The 20,249-nt window shown below is 43.6% G+C and overlaps 1 protein-coding gene and 1 long non-coding RNA gene across 3 annotated transcripts in view; one reads left to right on the top strand and one right to left on the bottom strand.

Moving 5' to 3' along the window:
- The window catches only part of LOC146870586 (copine-8-like), a 1,950,277-nt gene that overhangs the window by 445,398 nt on the left and 1,484,630 nt on the right, over positions 1 to 20,249 (top strand). Inside the window, exon 4 of the mRNA XM_085643269.1 lies at positions 9,381 to 9,444. Coding sequence (XP_085499395.1) covers positions 9,381 to 9,444 — 64 coding nt within the window. The remainder of the gene's footprint in view (positions 1 to 9,380; positions 9,445 to 20,249) is intronic.
- LOC146870589 (uncharacterized) overlaps positions 1,648 to 20,249 on the bottom strand; it is a 449,760-nt gene continuing 431,158 nt past the window's right edge. For both annotated transcript variants that reach the window (XR_014978470.1, XR_014978467.1), the window contains 2 exons: positions 7,342 to 7,600; positions 1,648 to 4,780 (listed from right to left, as the gene is read on the bottom strand). This is a non-coding gene — a long non-coding RNA (uncharacterized LOC146870589). The remainder of the gene's footprint in view (positions 4,781 to 7,341; positions 7,601 to 20,249) is intronic.

The raw sequence follows: 20,249 nt of genomic DNA, 5'->3' as shown, positions 1-20,249 counted from the left end.
ATGAATGAATTTACCATTTGAACCCACATTCAGCTACTTCAGGTAAGACTTGTCCTTGGACTAGTAAGATAAAGAAAAGCAGCCATATGTTGCGTAGAATCCAGGAAAGAGGGTGGACGAATATATGGAGTTGGCAAAGAGAAAATTCTTCAATTGTGGTCTGAGAATGATCAAGTTATCCTGATCTCGTCGAGCTTATGGTAAAGCGTTCCAATCTCTGGTTGCAATCCATGCAGTCAGCGAATCTATTCCATAAACTGTATAAAAAGTATATTTATTACTTTTTTATTTTTGAGCAACCAACCCATCCTGAACTGAGTGACAGGAAAGGGCAGGGCCAGCGCTGCCATGCCGAGTGGCAGCAGCAGGGAGTTGTGTGCTTTAAAATGTGTATGCCTTTTTGTCTCCCCGCCTTGCGATGGCCAGCCAGTCATGCCCATTTTAAAGTACTCTAACAGAGCTCTCTTAGACATCTGGGTTAGAGAAAGCGCAGGCCTCCAGCGCTCATAGGAGCACTGAGAGCGGCCGCTCTAACCAATCCCGGTGCTGCTGCTCTCATGCTGTGAGAGCAGTGCCACGATTGGTTAGTGCTGTTTACGGGTTCCCCATTGGAGCCTGCCTCGAAGTGAGACCCCCGGTGGAAGAGGACATTGCGTCGCACCTCAAAGTAAGTGTTTAATTGATTGTTTTTTTTTTTTACTCCCCCTCCCCGCATCACCACCCTAGGAAAATTGCAGCCGCCACAGGTGCTTACATTGTCACATATTTTGTTTATGTGACTAGTGTTTGTCTGGAATGTGTATTTGTCACTGACTAGAGTTATACTTGCATCTCGCTTGCAATATTTGTTCATCAACTCTTACATTTGTATGGTCAATTGCTTTCTTTTTGTCACCAAAAGGTGGTCCAAAAACGAATTAGGTGACCAACTATTTTGGGAACTACACATTTTTTCGTGAGGACATTATTCGCACAAAATGCACATAACATTCTTAGTTCTCAAGTGAACAACATGTACTCTGCATAGCAAGGTCAGGGGTCATTTATAAGCAGACTAGTGTGTCTGGGCCACCCTTGCCATTCACTGCAACGAGGTGCAATGAACACAGACTTATGCTGAAAGTTGTTCTAGATGCATTGGATTTTAGACCATTTTTATCCATATACTTGTAACACAGGTTTTGACCACAATGTTTGTCTTACTAATTTCTCCTTTGTACCTATCTTGTAATGACACAAATATTTTTAAACATCTGAACATAATATCAGGATGGTCTTGTTCTTTTACATATCTTTTTGTGAGCGACATATAGCCTGCGGGACTCGCCTCTTAAATACTAATCCAGTTTATTTCCCTGTCATCGATTTGCAGGCCTAGCTGTCCACCGCTTCAGGCACCAAGACTCTGCCTGGATCTCCTCTCTCAAGCCCCATCTCATAGGTTTATTCCAGTCTTCTCTGTCTCTCTACCCCAGTTTACTCTGTCTATTGTAGTCAGTCTCTGACCAGTTTGCACCCTTTTCCACAGTCTCCATTGTCCTCTCTGCTCTCTCAGCCGCCATTTCCCTTACCCTTTCTTACTCTCACATTTTCTCTCTGTAAAAGCACAAATTTGTAAGTATGAACAAGAAGAGCACACACAAAGGCTTCAAAAAATGGCTTTATTGCCAATGAACTGCAGTTGAGCCAATTTGCAAGTAGGACTGCAAAGAGATCTGATTACAGAAAGGAAAACCAGTCCTTATATACAATTTTCAGAACCTTCAGACATGTTAATCATTAATACCAAGACCATGGTGTGATCATTTCCCAAATATGTCCACGTGTCCATTACTTTATACGTGACGTACATGATCGTGCTAATATTTAGCCAACTCTTAACGTTACTGCCTTCTATGCACTATTTCCATATATATGATATTTGCCATGAACAGACATTTTACCCAAGCAAGAGCAGAGCAGGTTGACATGCTCTAGTTCGGAGGGCCATTTCTAAGAATGAACTTGCTGATCTGGCTTCTGTACATAGTTGAAGGCTAGTGGGCTATTTCTAAGAACTTTGGACAAGGGCCTGCAAGTGACACGTGCATGCACAAAGTACAGTTGCAATCCATTTGGTTCTTGCTGAATTTCAGACAGTTTAGTTTAAACATTTGTATACCACCAAACTGTATCTGATGAGTGAGCACATATTATTTACAAGTTGGTGAAACACAGAAATTAATGTAAAACTATGGTTCACTCTAATATATCTTTTCACTAAAAGGGGCTTATTAATTTTTCGTCTTTTACAGATGACCCTTTGAACCTTAGTTTAAATAATTTCATTATGAAGCATATCAATATTCAATAATTATATTGTCCATTCCTATCATGTCAGAAATGTCTATCTTCATCTATTCAGTTGTTACTGTTTGCATCAGTATTCAATCTTTTTCTTTTGATACCATCACTGGGCATTTTGTCAGCTGACCTAATAGGTGACAGCATATTAGCAGGCAATGTATTAATAGACAACAGTCTATTATTAATAGGAATATTGTTATGAACACCATTCCTATTCTCCAACCCCATGCACTCAACCAACCTCACAGTAATCATCATATATCCCATGTGCCGAACTCCCTATGTGCTTCTATTCCTATATTATGCAGTCTTTTTATTGCTATTGCAGGTAGTACAAAATCCAGGTGACAACAACCACTCCAATTTGTTGGAAGCCATGTATAAGCTTTTTCTCCACAAATGAAATAAATTCAGTCACCTATATAAAGTGGAATGCTATTGTTTTCAGCCGTCATTTCGAATGTCATATTACAATTCGTACTATGGCCCACTTGATAGGTACCATTATGTTTAATACAGATACTCCTTATTGCGTTGTGTTTTTTTATTTTTAACTTCAAAAATGTTAAATCCTTGTTTACCTCTTTTGATGGGCCTGCTATCCTGGTACTTAAATTGTTGTATGGAAAAAGTGTAGTGAAGATGTCGGACAGGGGAAATGTTGCATTCTGTTCTACTACGTATGCGCAGTTCCCCAATGTCAGAATCTCTGCCATATATGTGTTATATAATGCTCCTGCAGGCTGAGCTGTAGGTGTCCCTCCGCCAGCAGTACTTTTCTTTAAATTCTGCAAAACAGCTATTATCTCTATCTTTACTATTGTCATGTGTATAGCATAACCGGATGCTTCAAAAGGCAAAGGAACTTGAACAAGGGGCAAGCTTTGGTCTACAGAAGCTGGGCATTGCAAACATATCCAGCAATCTCCCCTTCCTTATTGGTTCGATGCAACAAAGTCACAAAAGAATTGTGATGCATGTCCTCCCTGTGGGCAATTTCCTCAGGTGACAAAGTGTATGCAGGTATGGTGTTGGTGTTGGTACTAGCTGTTCCAGAGAATTGACTACATCCAATAGATACATGGTAATTAATGCTAGCCATAATAGACAGAATGTTACCCCAGGTATGCACATTTTAGCACCATTAATGACGATATGTTGTGAATTATCACTGTAAATCTTTACCAATAATATAAACTAAACATACTAAAAGCATATACACATATAAGGTGAGGCTATAGTACACAATATACTGAGAACAGTTATTCCTTAATATTTCAGAGGGCCTTTGAGAACCCCATGGCACTTCCCGCCTCCCAAAGATATGCATGCAATTTTTGTAATGTGCGACCCTTTGGTCATGTATAGCGACCGTTAGGGCAGCCACACCTTTACAGGAGTGTCTACTGTACCTCACCCCAAAGGTAGCTTTTTTAAAGTTGTCTCAAAGACCTGGAAAAAGTTATTTGCTGGATGCTGCAGCAGCTCGGGTGCTCGCAGTGACAGGAGGACTCGCAAATACCTCCTGGATCAGTTCATCTCCTTCTTTGTGAACCTCAAATTGTACCTCTTTTCCTCTTTGATCAGTTCTGGTGTTGGCATGTGTTGCTGACCTGGATTTTGGCTGGATGCAGTCTCAGGGGGCGCCCTCCCGGCAAACACTCACAGCTCACTCGAAAGTCTAAGTTTTAAAGGCAGTGTACCTGTGTCTCTCTTCTGCTGCAGGCACTACAGATATCATGCTCTTAACATAAACTGAAATCCATGACTCTCTATTTCCTTCTGGTGCTCTTCGTTGGTTGTGGGCACCGATTATATCGTGCAGAGCCAGCTAATGTTTGATCAGGAAAGAGCAATGGAGTTTCATGTTCAGCAACACTCTCAGGCTCCAACACTCGTTATTCAGTGTCAGATGACGCTCGGGCTGGCCCTTTTGTTTTTTTTTCTTCAACATGGGCAGCTCAAATGTAGTGCCTTTTGCCAATCTCAGGTCCTCCGGTGCACTGGCCTTCCGTTGGAGCAAAGAAAAGGGGGTGGCCAAAACTTAGGCCAAGGGGCTCAAGGGACTGTGCGCGGTCAGAAGTTACCAGCACATGACAGGTAGAAAACTGAAGCCTCAAACCAGCCCTGCCGTCAACAACAGGTATCCTGCTCTTGCGCTCTTTTGCACTGAAACACTGGTTCTGTGGCAAACAGGGAACCAGTTCCTCCTTCTTCTCTGCTGTCCAACGCCATCAGATGGAGCAAACACGATGCTTTGGAGATGCCATCGATGCCGCGCTGGCCGTCGCTGTCCAGCCTTGATGCTTTCCTGGAGCTGGAACTGTAGCTGTTGTTCTCACATGTCATGATCTTTTAATCATCGTTCTGCAGGTCAAAATGCCAAACGTCCTTCCTCTTCTTGTTTTTGTGGCAGAACCTGAACCTGCAGAACCTGGCGGTATAGGAAAGGTAACATTTCGTTAATTTTCTACAAGTAGCACAAAAATAAATCGCCTGTTACTTGACACTGGAGCAGTGAGTAGGTGGCCTGCAATATTCAGAAGGGCCAAAAGCCATGGGACAACTGATCTAAAATGCGCTGTCGCCCTCATACTATATAGAATCAAGGGCAATACTTCTAGTCTCCTCAATTGGGTACTCTCCATTATCCTCAATGCGATAGTACTATCCTCTACCATCTACGGGTATATTGCTACATGGCAATTCTATCTGAATGTATGTCTGCACACACATAGCGGAATTGTCTAGTGGGGTAAACATCTTTTTAATTACTAAATCTGTGTGTTCCTACATTCCTTATCTGAAAAACCCCAAAGAGGGGAAACGCATGATACAAATTATTAGGGGCATGCAAATACCCCTTTAGTAATTGTGCATCAGGTGCACTATGCAATGGACAATGTAAATAATGTCTCCTCATGATCACTCAGAATACCTGTCACACTAGTCTAACAATTCTTAGGTCTCTGGTGTCTGATCCAAAAATATCCTTTCCCACATCACCTGTCGGGGGGGGGGCACTATACCTACTTAGGGATCACAGTCCTGCTAGTCAGGATAACTAATAAGAAACTCTTGGTGTCTTTTGTGACTACGTGTAGAAATTCAATATGAGAAAGTTTAGTGGTCACCTTTAGCAAGAGTCACAGATCTATAGTTCCCTTCAGCGTCCAATCAGGGAACATCAATCTAGGCTGCTCGTCCCTTTGGCGCTATGTCAATTCAATCAAAAGGGAGGGGCAGTAACATGACTGACTTTCAGGGTGACACACTTTTAACCCTGTCTATCTTTTTCTTCAATACCATTATGGCCAAATAGACATGCACTGGTGAAGTGTTGTCTGTCATGTTCACAGCATGAAATATCATATCTGTGAAATTTAGTATCCAGAACAAGTCCAACCAACTGTTGTGTAGCAATGGGCATCGTCATGACCATCCCCTCACAACACAGGGGAGCTTGTAATAGTATCAAAAACAAAAACCAAAAAAACGCAAAAAACAAAAACATGCATAAAACAAAACACACATGCCAAGCCATCATGTATACTTGCTGTATACTAAGCACAGAAAGCATAGACAATTACAATATCATGTTTAAATGATTGATGACGCACAACACCCGTGTCATGCATTATATGCACAGTGAACCTGCAGCCCAAAAACTAATATTCGGGCCTGCTTAATTTGTCAGGCTTAAAAAATATTCTATTTCCTTACTTTCCTCTCCCTACTTTTGACAGTAGGTGACCTAAGTGGTGACCTACTGTCACCACTGTGCACAAAAATGAACAAAAAGTGCACAAAAATGAAAAACACAAACATTTCTTTACAAAGAACTTATTTAAAAACACATATACTTCAACACACAGCTGACATCACCCTTCTTTTTGCAATTCACACATTTATTAGGTCCCACAGGTACATATGGAACACTCGTTCCACCACCTTGTGGTATGAACCATCGCTGTGCGTTTGCTGCCGACCCCTTCTTTAGCACTACTTCCCTGCACCTACTGTAACATTCTCAGTTCGTTCTTGTCTTCTCTCACCCTAATTTCCTGCCTATAGCCATTCAGGGCACTCATTTCACCAATATCCCTTCCTTTAAGGAGGGGACTTAGTTTAAAGCTATTTATATAAAACTGCGCAGACCCTTGTGCACATCTAGGACGTCTGTTACAAACCAACTCACGTGTCCAACTGTAGTCTTGTCAGCCCTAGAACCCTGAAGAACACTTCATGAAAGAGCTGTGGATAGAAGTAAAAATATACCGAACACAAAAGAACAACACTTCAACTTAACCCACAAAATAATTAAAAACACAAATCACAACTGACACTACTTACCTTCAAAGTCCCTTTTAGGCCTGTCATGTCTAGAACATGCAAGCAGGCAGCTACCTCACTTTTGTCTTCTATTTTCTTTGCGCCACTATTCAGCCATGTAACATAAGTCCTTATTTTCGTACTTATTATTATTTTTTTTCCACTAATGTAGCCCACTATATTCTAAGAAAGACCTTCTAATTACTTTGTCTCCAGAATTAGTGTAATGTATTTTTTTAAAAATAAGACAATAACGTGAGCTTATTTCTTTTCTCGTGAACCTAAGGCACATTATTTTTCTTTTGTTGCAAACAAAGACAGCTCTGTAACTTCCAATTCTGTCAAACATGACCCTGGTCCTATCTTATCAGTACACTAAAAATTGTCACTCAGCGCGGATCTTTCTGGGCTGCTAGCCAGCCACTGTGAGCACTCCCGGCCCCCACCTTCTCCTCACTCTCAAGCTGTCAAAGGCAAAAGGCCTTCATAATTCTTTCTGACCTTCAATAATTAACCCTATTTAAAGTAATACATTTTAACATGAACTGTCTCCTTTTAGGTGCTACAGTTTATTTCTGCTTTGACACTATTAAACTACACACACTATCAGACCAGGAGTCTGTTTTTCGCTCTGTTCAAGTGCACCCATTACGCACTGCCTACCTGATTATCTGACCAGTAACGCCATTGTGTGCGTCCGTCTGATGTGTGGCAAAAATTAACCTTATGGCTCGAAGAGAGCTGTTCGTGTCTGATGTCACAGGCTGGTCAACGGGAGGCCCTGTCGCCTGGGTTCTGCAGGAAACAAAGTCCAATCAGCAGCTGCGCATACACTGAGGCTGGAAGGCCCCCGAAGAGTCCGTGGACCGCAGTACATTAACCCCTGCGGAGACCAACAGTCCCCCACAAGTCACGGCACCATCTGTAAAAGCACAAATTTGTAAGTATGAACAAGAAGAGCACACACAAAGGCTTCAAAAAATGGCTTTATTGCCAATGAACTGCAGTTGAGACAATTTGCAAGTAGGACTGCAAAGAGATCTGATTACAGAAAGGAAAACCAGTCCTTATATACAATTTTCAGAACCTTCAGACATGTTAATCATTAATACCAAGACCATGGTGTGATCATTTCCCAAATATGTCCACGTGTCCATTACTTTATACGTGACGTACATGATCGTACTAATATTTAGCCAACTCTTAACGTTACTGCCTTCTATGCACTATTTCCATATATATGATATTTGCCATGAACAAACACTTTACCCAAGCAAGAGCAGAGCAGGTTGACATGCTCTAGTTCAGAGGGCCATTTCTAAGAATGAACTCGCTGATCTGGCTTCTGTACTTAGTTGAAGGCTAGTGGGCCATTTCTAAGAACTTTGGACAAGGGCCTGCAAGTGACACGTATATGCACAAAGTACAGTTGCAATCCATTTGGTTCTTGCTGAATTTCAGACAGTTTAGTTTAAACATTTGTATACCACCGAACTGTATCTGATGAGTGAGCACATATTATTTACAAGTTGGTGAAACACAGAAATTAATGTAAAACTATGGTTCACTCTAATATATCTTTTCACTAAAAGGGGCTAATTAATTTTTCGTCTTTTACATCTCTTCCCTCTCTCTCCCTCAGTCTCATCTTTTTTTCTGTCCCACTTTCTTTCTCCGTCCAAGTCACTACCTCTACACTAGTGTCTCTTTCCTCCGTAGTCTCTCTACCCTGGTCTCTCTTACTGTACTGGGACCTCTCGCTACAAACTGGCCCTGTCTACTCGTGCTTTCTCCTCTTAGTCCTGGTTTCTTTTCTCCCTCTATGGCCCCTCTTTAATGTGCTCTATTTCGCTTTCTCTACAGGGCTTTTTTCTCTATACTAATGTCTCCCTTATTTACTGCTTTCTTCCCTCTCTCTCTTTCTGTAGTCTTATCCTCGTCACCCCTTTTCTATGTAGTCTCTTCTCTCCACCGCAGCATCCACGCTCTCTGCCTTGGTTCCCTCTATCTATCTTGCCATGTCTCTCCTGGTCCTGTCTCCCTTCATCTCATCTCTCTAAGCCACTCTGCTCTGTATCTCGTTTTCTCCATTTAAACTGGTCTCCTTTCTCTCTGCCTAACTCTTCTCTCTTCACCTTGAGTTGTTTGCTCTCTGCATTAATCTCCTCTTTTAGCCACTGTCCTCCCTCTCTCTCTCTCTCTCTCTCTCTCTCTCTCTCTCTCTCTCTCTCTCTCTCTCCCCCTCTCTCTCTCTCTCTCTCCCTCCCTCTCCTCCACTCCCCCTCCCTACCATCCTCCAACTCTTCTTTCTCTGCTTTGTCTATTCTGGCCTGAAATCCAATTCTCTTGGCACAGGTGTTGTCTCTTTGCCCAGCCTCCTCTGTCTACCCTGGAGTTATTTTCTCTAGATTAAAACCCCCTTTCTACTATCATGTATAATCTCTCTATCACCGTCTCATCTTTCTCCATACCAATCTGTTCTATGCACCTTGGTCTCCTTTCTCTTCACCATTGTCCTCACATCCACCCTGTTCTCCTCAGTATAGCCTTGTCTCCCACAACTTCATCCTCCCCCTCCTCTTCGAAGATAGCCCTGTCTGTCTCTCTACCCTGACTGCATTCACCAGATACGATCTTCTTCATTTTACTGTGAAGTAGTTTACTCTCTCTTTTAACTGACCCTTCTCTGTTTTCATTTTCAGCGGTATTCCAGGGAAGAAGTGTGGAACTATCATCCTATCAGCAGAGGAACTGGGGAACTGCAGAGTGAGTCAGACTCCTCTCCCCTCACCACCCCTGTCCCCGCCTTCAGCACCATCACTCCATTACCTACAAAAAGCCTCTGTTTACACTGAATTTCATCTCCGCTGCAGCTGACATTGAGCTTATATACCAAACTGTGCTATTCCCAAGGCATTGCTGTGAATTTGGCGCAAAGAACCCTGTTTTCCCATACAAATATTATAAATATGTTGAATTACAATGGAGCACTCTTTCGGCAATATTGTACATTTGATACACTAAAATTGGGGACAGGCAAAATGAGCGACTTTGTTCATGCAAATATCAGGAAATACTAAAAAAATGTCTATTGTAAAAGTAGTGTGGCTACACAAATCATTAAATATAGGTTTTATTGGAGCATAAACTAGTTAATTGACAATTTTACCCGTAAAAATAAGTGAAACATCCTTAGAATATTTTTAATGTAATAAATGTAGCTCCTAAACCCCAATCAAATTTATATTTTGTGGCAGATATACTTTTCTGGACTCACAACTGGAAATAATAATACATTGTGCATGTACACGAAGTACCAAATTAGGACCTTTGACACAACTCTGCCACTTTACACTCCCCTAAAAATAGTAAACTAACTTTGGAAAGCAGTAGAGTTTCTATACTACTATGCATTATTACTACAACAATAATCTATAATAAGTCAACACTCGTGTGTCAACACATCGGATGTGGACTATACACTACTAGGGAATCCCCAAATATTTTAGAACACTAAGGTGTGCTGCTCCTCCTGTGAAATGTAATGTGTTTTCTTTGACATTTTTCTGTGTAATTATAGCAATGATAACTTTTCGTTTATGTTATAAGTGTGCCATAGTTTTGAATTTGGCATATCCATAGTGTGATATTACAATGGCCTAACCGCCCCACCTTCTTTAACAGATTTAATTCTAGATTTTTGGGCCCCATTTTGCATAATGGTTTAGAGTATTGTCATTTTTTCATGTATTACATGCCAGCGATTTCTTTCACAATAAAATACTCATGATCTACAGCAACTTCGTACCCGAACCCAACTCAGAAGACCTCATAGGGCAACTGGCCATCCCCTCCAAAAATGACCATCAACAAACAAACTGTATTCTCCTCACCAAGGGAGACACTGCTGGAATCATGAAGACCATCCATTCAGGGCCCACGACTGACTGCTGCCCTCACCACAACTAATCCTTGGGGGGAACACTGATCAGTGTCATCGTCACCACCATCATTAACACCTTCATTCTCAGTAAAAACCTTCCCAGGTAACTGAAAAACACGCAGAGGCCACAGCACTCCTAAAGAAGCCCCCGGTAAACCCGGAAGAACTCAGAAACTACAGACCCATCTTGCTCCCACCATTCCTGTCCAAAGTCATGAAGAGAAAGAGATCAACAGCCAACTCTTCTCCCACCTAGAACAGCGCCACCTACTGGACATACTCAGTCAGGGTCCCGCAGCAACCACAGCACAGAAACCGCCATCTTGGCTGCAACAGACGATATGTCGACTGTCATGGACAGATGGGAAACCGCCACTCATATACTTCTCAGCATCACAAGGCATCCCCATCTCAAGACTTCATGACTCAGAAATTCATGGACCCGCCTTGAGATGGATCACTTCCTTCCTCGCTGACAGAACATGAGCCAGACTCCCCCATACACCTCTGAACCCAAGAAGCTAATTTGTGGAGTCCCCCAAGGAGCAGGTAACCCTTTTCAACGTTTACATGGCATTCCTCACCGCCATCAGAGTCCATGACATCAACACTGTCTCCTAAACCAAGAAACCACAGCTCATCCTCTTCCTCAGCAATGAGAAAAACAGCATCAGGACTAATTTTACCTCCTGCATAACCAATGTGGCCAACTGGATGAGAGAGAACTGCCTAAAACCCAACATGGACAAAACGGAGTTCCTGATCTTCCGAAGCAAGAGCTCCCCATGGGACTCCTTCTAGTGGCCAGCTGAACTGGGACACAGGCCCACCCCCAAAGACCACACCAGAAACCTCAGTATCATCCTAGATGACAAACTCACAATGTCTAAACAGGTGAATGCAGTGACCTCATCCTGCACCTCATACACTGTATGCTCCGCAAGATTTTCAAATGGTTACACACTTACACGAGACACACTGTCACCCTTGCCCTTATACCAGCAGACTGGACTATGGCAATGCGCTGTATGCCAGCATCTCTAAGCAGCTCACTCGACTCCAGAAACTACTGCGAGACTTGTTCTAGATGTTCGCAGAAGCTCTTACATCACTCCCTACCTAACAAAACTACACTGGCTATCCATCCAGAAATAATGCCAATTCAATCTGCTTGTCCATACTTAAAAAGCCCTTACCAATACCAGAACGGCATAGCTTAACGACCGACTGCAACTCTACCATCCAACCAGGTAGCTACTCTCAACCGTCCTCACATGTTTAACCCACATCCGCAGAAGCAAGTCAGGGGGGCACTCCTTCTCCTACATCACCACCAAGACCTGGAATGAACTCCCTTAACACATCAGGACCACCTTGTTGCTACTCAAGTTTTGCAAGAAACTGAAGACCTTGATGTTCAACTCGGAGCTCCACCCAAACTACATTCCTGCTCCAGCGCCTGGATACCCTCATGGGTGAGTTTACCATACATATCGACCTAACATAACATTTTAGACTTACACCATATTCAGAGATGTACAGAATTGCTGCACATGTATTAAAAACACAGAAAGTGATTATATTATATAGTTATCTTATAAAGTTTGCACCCGTAATATCTTTATATGGGTGACAAGGAAACCCTCAGACAAAATTGATTGAGGTGTTATGTTTAAGCAACAAACCAGACCAGACAACAATACAGAATGAAATGAACAACTTATCATGCCCAAATTGATTTTAAGTGCAAGTTTAAATTGTAATAACAAATATTTCACAAATGAACAATATGGTTAAAGGAAAAGCAAGGATATATTATTGATTGGAGAGGAAAATATTCCTTAACCTGTACGAGCAGCATCAAAATCAAACAAAAATGCTCAAAGAGCACAAAAAGAAGTCATTGTCAGATTTTTAAAAATCCACACCTCAGCCAACAGGTGTTCACTGGCTGGGATGGATGTAGTTACCTAGGTACTGCAAATGGTTTGTTCTGTGGGGTTCTTTAGGTCTCGATCTCGAGACCTATTGTCGCCGTGATGCCTCTCAAGGGAGACAGATTGGGGCACGCGCAGTGTTGTGGTTGTGGTGATTGCTGTCTGTAGACGCGCTTCACATGAACAGCATTTGCGCGTTGAGTGCTCCTCTCCGGAAGACCTGCTGAGTTAATTATAGGTCTGCAGCGTGGGGCGCCTGTCGGCATGCTGTGATAATGACCTTTTTCGCTTAGTTGCTTGGTCACTCTGCCCATAGACCGTGGAAATTCAACAGGTGTATTATCCTACGGATTTAGCACATCCTACAAAAATTCAAGAATTTTCCATTACCACTCAATTCTAAATTATGTCCATAGCCTAGATGTTTGTTTGGCCAAAGGCCACGCCGAGATGCCTCTCAAGGGAGACAGACCGGGGCACGCGCAGCGATTGGGGTCGGGGTCTGTGGACGCACTTCTGAGACGCGCTTGCGCAGACGCACACGCACACACACAGACACACACACGCGCGCGCGTGCACACCCCGCCGCTACCGACCCCCCTCACTGCATCCATGGCTGCCTAACGCGCGCACACACACCTCGTACTGACTTGCTTCGGAAGGGAGACAGGAGATGGGCACGTGCAGGGCTGACTGGAGGTTGTGAACGCGCACGTACAGACACTTGATGTGCACATCGCCTGTCCCCCTTCCGTCCTTGCAAGCCTCATGCAAATTTTTTATGCGCACGCACACTCCAAGCTCGGCGCGCTTTACACGTACAGCATGCCCCACTTACCGGCTCCTGTACATTGGCGCTGCAGATCTGGACGATGCAGTTAAAACCCCGGGACGGTGAGCGCTGCGGGTCCAAGTGCCCGTACATGGCGGCAGTAGTGTCTTTTTCTCGCTGCTGTGAAGGCTTCCCAGGTGCTACCTCCTTCGATCCAATACAGTGATCTGACTTGCCCCGGTACTGCTCTCAAGCCCTCTCCACTGCTCCTAGTGTTAGGTCCGCTATAGTCGGGTCTCTGAACCTGCCCCAACTGTCAGCTGTGTACTCAAACACCCATACCACACATGCGCCATGCGCAGAGCAAGGCACGCCTTACGGCGGGCGCACTTGATCCTTACGTGCTACGTCACAAGGGCTTGTTGTCAATTGTGGTGAGTAACCAGGGAGATGGAGTGGCCTTGCACATTTACAAGGCCTGGAGCTGCTGTCAGACGGTGACATGGTCAGAGACCCTCATGCAGCCTCCCTGCCAGGGTCCCACGGTCTGTTATGAGCCGGGTCAGCAGGGAGCGTTTAACCGCAGTGAACACAAAGTGGAAAGACCGCCTCGGTTTAAGATTATACAAGCTCTGCTGTCCCTGACTGACTTCAGACCATCAAACAACAAAGGTTTACATCTAGCAGCAACGGTTGGAGTGTAGTCCACTGCCCCCCCAACCCCGTCACTCTCCTCCGAACCCGGCTGGGCCTCCTCCACGGCCCTGGCATCTAACTAGCGCTCAGCCCTGCTCTAAGCGCTACATAAAAGATTTGGGGTGAAAGGAGTCGGGGGGTTGGTGGCTGGGGGGTTGTTATATTATTCAAAGTAAAGAAAGCCTAGTCTTTACATATTATCTTCTTTTGGCGAGTCGACACCTGCTGTGTAATCCCCCAATGCCCCCACCTCCCTACCCCCCACAATACACACGCACCGGCCCGTCACAAAAGTGAGTGGTTTCAGCCCCCGTCAGGGTGTACAGTAGCCCTGCTTGCGTCTCCTCGCGGGGGGCTCTCACTGCTCCCCCTCTTCTTCCTGAGTGACTCATTAGGGTCCGGAATGTGACAGCTCCTTTGTGCGTCTCTGATGGCAGAGGAGTAATCGCCAAACCGGAATGTGGTTGCACACTTAGACAATAGGTAGGCTGTTCCGTAACGAAATGGCAACCACATGACAGTGGAAGGATGAAAGGCTGTAACAGCCCTGCCAACATTAGGACCCGTGCCCTGTATTGTACGAAGCTCCTAGGCGACTTATGTCATGCTAAGATAAAGGCCAGTGGGAAGGAATCTAGGACCCTGCACGTGCGAGTCACCATACTACTTTTCAATACCCACAGGCATTTTATTAATACTCGAAACTCCCACGGACCACGAAACACTCTTTCCAAATTGCCTAGGCGCTTTACAAACGGTGCTGCAGAGCTACGCTCGCATAAAAGACAGAGCACTCATTTTATGGACCACCGAAGGATGAAAGGCAGAGTAGACCTCAGTGGGATTTGGACCTGAAACAGCGCAGATGTTGACAGCCACAGTGGTTCTCTAGAAGTGATTTCTAGGGGCTTGGGGACAGGGGAAGGAGATGCAACTGGCCACAAATATAATTGGTGGAGCCATCTATAATGGGCAATCGTGAAGGGTGTTTGTGCACGTGTGTGTGTGTACACACATCTGTTCTCACGCACATACAAAGTTATAGTAATCGCATTCACAAAACACTGTCCGTTACAGACTCATGTATTTCCTTAGTCACTGATTTACAGTGAGAGGTACTTGGACAACACGGGAAAGAACAGATTTAAATTGTTTTTCACCATCACTGATGCTAACACACCGAGTGCCAGCTGAAGTGCACAGCCTTTCAAAGCAACATTTGCATTCTGTAGCTTGTGCTCCAGTGAAAGTTTATATGACTGTCGCCTACTCAGGCTGACGAAACGACACTGGAAGCAACTGGAGCACACACGGAGAGTGAGCCAAAATCTGCAGACAAAGATGTTCAAATCCACACTAAGATGCGACCAGCAGCACATCCGGAAGATCAAGCGCACAGCCCCCCAAGGCCGCATCAATGGCAGTACCAGCAAAAACAAGCTTTTGCAGTGCAATAGGTCTCGCAGTTACCCGAGTTTAAGCTAATGGCATTATAAATGGCAATGCCTTTTATTTATGTTTTAAAAACAAAAATAAAAGGCATTGCTATTTGCAATGTCAATAGCTCAAACTCGCATAAATGCGAAACCTATTGCATTGCAAATGCTTGTTTTATTACTGGTATAGAGTGGCTCTCACGTAGTAGCTTGTAAGCATTTATTGCTCATCCCATCTTGGCTAGTCTCCATTGAGTCACTGCTACTCTTACCTCTGGAACCAAGGGCCAGATGTACGACCCATTTTGGCATGCGCAAACGGGTTTGCGACGCGTTTGCACATACAAAAACCTACAAGGCCATGTACAAAGCCTATTTAGTGAGTCACAATTTATTTGAATATTCATGAGCCTTGCATTTTGCAAGCAATGTCTCTGACACTGTTGTACATAGCATTTAGCGAGTCGCAATTGCGACGCAATTTGCGACTCTCAACATGCTTGGTCATACATCTGGCCCCAAGTCTCCAAATGTCAGGTAGAGGATGTGGTGTGATGGCTAGAGCTGCAGACTTTGGTGCTGGAAACCAAGGTTCGAGCCTCAGGGTTGGGTCCACATCCTGTGATTCTGGACAAATCACTTAATCTCCCCGTGCCTACCAATAAAAAATAAAATTAAAAAAAAGAATGTGTCCTTATGTAATGTAACCGGTGCTCATTTAAAGCGCTTCAATACCTTCAGGTCGAGTTCGTGTTATATATATATATATATATATATATATATATATATATAGCAATGGAATGGAATCATTAAACCTGTGGATTCAGTGAAAGTCGTTGGTGTCGGCGTCCTTTCTTTTGTCGAAGATTGGAGTTGGTGGTTGATATATATATATATATATATATATATATATTCACTGAAAAAACCATAGGTTTCACACATGTTATAGTTAGCGGAAATTTTACTGATAAAAAACCAGTGAAATTCCCCCGTTATAGTTAGTGCAGGCAACTATAACTCACGCGACCGCAATCCTCTGCTGATGCTAATACTGTATTTAGACACTTATTTGCCCATGTCTTCTTCCATACATTTTTAGCTATACATATATTACAAATATTTTTTTTTCATAAAGACACATATGTCATCAGCAGAAGATTGCGGTCGCGTGAGTTATAGTTGCCTGCACTAACTATAACGGGGGAATTTCACTGGTTTTTTATCAGTAAAATTTCCGCTAACTATAACATGTGTGAAACCTATGGTTTTTTCAGTGAATTTGCAAGGTTTTTTAAATGCTAATTCCTAACTATAACGTGTGTGAAACCTATGGTTTTTTCAGTGAATTTGTACGGTTTTTTAAATGCTAAGTTACTTTACGCCATTCGTGGCGTGGGCGCCCACTTAACGCAGTTCGTTCCGTGCGCGCACGGTGCGCTTCGCGCACCGTGCGCGCACAGTAAGCACGCGGTGCTTACTGTGCTTAAGGTGCTTATAAGCCATGCACAAATGGTGCCCTTTGGGCACCATTTGCACATGGGGTGGAGAGAGTGTGGATAATTTTTTCTTTTATGATTTTTGTTAAAAATATTGTGGTTTTTCACAGCACTGATAAGCCCTGCACATTTGGTGTTCTGCGGCCACCAACAGCACAGGGGGTGGGGAGAGTGTGGATAGTGTTTTTTTTTTTTTACATTTTTTTCCGTACGCGTACGGTAAGCGTAATCGGCGAAATTAGCGAAAAAATAAAAATGGCATTTTTGGCCTTGGGGGGTCTAGGGGGACTCCCTCATCATGGCTATGTGTGTGTGAGCTGTCAAAACAGCTCCTTTACATGTGTATTGGTTTAATTTAACAAGCTAACTCTCAGTGCGAGAGAGAAAATGGCGGCCGCCGCTTCCTGGTTTCGGCCGATTCGAATGTTTACTAAGATCTAAGAGCCAATCAGAATCGCGCTCGCGCACGCCACCGTACGCGTACGGTAAGCTTACGGTAAGCGTACCGTAAGCTGGCTCAGATATATATATTGATTTAAAGGCTATTTTCTCAGAATCTACTGAACAGATTTACACCAAACCTACAAAAGGCACTTCCTTGACCTGAGGACTACCTCTCTGCCAAATTTCAAGTAATTCTGTTCAGCCGTTCGGGCTGTAGCCCTGTCTAAAGGTCCTATGGAAAAATGCATGGGAAAAACGCGTTTTGGGACCCCCCTTTTATCTCAGCCCCCGCTTGACGAATCCTCCCGAGACTTTCAGGGTAGGAGCGGAGCGCCCCACCTATTTTGAGAAATTCGCGAGGATTCGTCGACCGGCGCCAAAGTTATTCAAAATAGAATGTTGCGGATTTCCTATGGAAAAGGGGTCCTAACTATAACTACCTACTGGCGACCGCCAGTAGGTAATATATATATATATATATATATATATATATATATATATATATATATATATATAAACATGTATATATATATATATATTTTTTTTATATATTACCTACTGGCAGTCATCAGTAGGTAGTTATAGTTAGGATATAGTTCCATAGGAAAAGCGTTTCTGTTCTCCCAATAACTTTGGCGTCATGTGATGAATCTTCGTGAAAGTTTCAAAACTAATTTGGCTCTCACTTCAGATGCTCTCCTGAAAGTGTTGGGGTGATCTGTCAAGCGGGGGCTGAGAAAAAGGGGGTCCCTAAACACATTTTCCCTATGTTAATTTCCATAGGAAGTTTTTAACAAGGCTACAGCTTGAACTGCTGAACAGAAATACATCATATTTGGCAGAATTATAGCCGCTGGTCCAGAAGCGACATTATTGTTGAATGGTGCAAATCTGTTCAGTAGTGTCAGAGTTATTTAAAGAAATTACCAGTTGTATATATAGGGCCACAGTGGATCTGTGACCCCTCCTGATCTCGTGCTGAGATCTGATTGGCTGCCAACACTTCAAACCAGGGAGTGTTGGCAGCCATCCTGAGGCTCGGTTGAACCAAGTCACAGGAAAAAATATTTTTTAAAAATATTAGGGGGGGGGGTAGAAAACACCCTGACCACGTAAGCCTCTTCAGGGGGTCCCACAGGCCAACAAATCTTTTTGTTTTAATGAAATTCAGTGCAAGTCATGCTGGACCTGCAAATCCTGCCAAAAAATATTTTAAAAATATGAAGCACAATATCCTGCGCTTTGTTTCTAAATGGCCCGAGGTGGGCCAGATCCCGGGGCATTTCCAAATATGTAGGATGGGGCACACAGGGCCCCTCTCCTAGGATCCCTGATGCCCCAGGGACTGCCAACTCCCCGAGCATTTTTCATAATCTATGCCGGGGTTGCCCACATGGCAACCCCTCACCTCCTAAGGGCAAATGTTTTAATAATGTGGGGTCCTGCATGGCCCTCCTGCAGCCCCGGAGACTGCCACCTCCCCGGGGCAAATCATGACATAAATGCGGAGGGCCACGTACCCACCACATCCCCAGGGACCACCACCTCCCCAGGGCAAATGCTAAAAATGAAAGAGGGGCTGTATCCCATAATGAAGGGGAGAAATGCAGCCCCCCTTCTGGAGCCATAGATGGCCCTGGGGAATTCCAGTAAGTCCCAGATAGCAGGATTGCTGAGAGCTGGTTGGAAACCCTGCCCCCTTTCACCAGCACACTGAAAACACGACTGCTAGTTACAAAAACATGGAAATTCACTTAAAATACAAAGATTGCAGGGACATTATAGTTAGGAAATTGATTTTGAAAAGCCTTAACAATTCACTGTAAAAAAACAAAGGTTACAGGGATGTTATAGTTAGGATATAAAATTACAAAAATCTTAGAAATTCTGTGAAAAGACCAAAGGTTACAGGGATGTTACAGTTAGTTAGTTAGGCTCAAGTTTCACTTGTACAAAACCAGTGAAAATCAGCACTTATTATTAGCTGAGATAACTATAACTTGCGCCCCCCGCAATGTACTGCTTATGACCTCACATATTACATCACTCATGACATGGTCAGTGACATCACTGATGACATCACTGATGACATCTCTAATGACATCACTGATTACATCATCCAGTGAATGTAAGTGTATTAAAAAGGGTTATTAATGTTAGACCTATATACTAAGCTACTACAAAAGGTAAATTAATTTACTTTGTGAACTACTAATGGGTAATACTATTTCTAACATATATTATGTGAGTGGCTGTGTGAGTGTGTGTATTTGTGTGTCAGTGGGCTTGTTAGTGACAGTATGTTTGTGTGAGTAGCTGTGTGAGTGGCAGTATGGGTGATAAGTGGGTATGTGAGTAGCTGTATGGGTGAATAGGTAGGCCTGTGAGTAGCTGTATGGATGAGTGGCTGTATAAGTGGCTGTATTGGTGAGTGAGTGTCTGTCTGAGTGGGTGTATGGATGCGTTAGTGGGTGTGTGAGTGTCTGTATTGGTGAATAAGCGGGTGTGTGAATGATTGTATGGGGAACTGAGTGGCTATGTGAGGTGCTGTATTGGTGAGTTAGTGGCTGTGTGAGTGGTTCTATGCATGGGTGAATGGATATGCAAGTGGCTGTATGAATGGGTGAGTGGGTGTATGAGTGACTGTATAGGTGAGTGCTTGGTTGTTTGAATGGTGTTTGGGTAAGTGAGTTGATGTGTGAGTGGCTGTATTGGAGAGTGATGTCTGTGTAAGTATTTGTATGTGTGAGTGAGTGGGTGCATAAGTGGTTGTATGGATGTGTGAATGGGTATGTAATTAGTTGCATGGGTGTGTGAGAGGGTGTGTGAATAGTTGTATGGGTGAGT

Source organism: Triturus cristatus, chromosome 1_1 (assembly GCF_964204655.1).
Source record: "Triturus cristatus chromosome 1_1, aTriCri1.1, whole genome shotgun sequence".
Taxonomy (NCBI): Eukaryota; Metazoa; Chordata; class Amphibia; order Caudata; family Salamandridae; genus Triturus; species Triturus cristatus.
The sequence above is the reverse complement of the archived record's forward strand: the minus strand, read 5'-3'. Positions and strand labels throughout refer to the sequence as shown.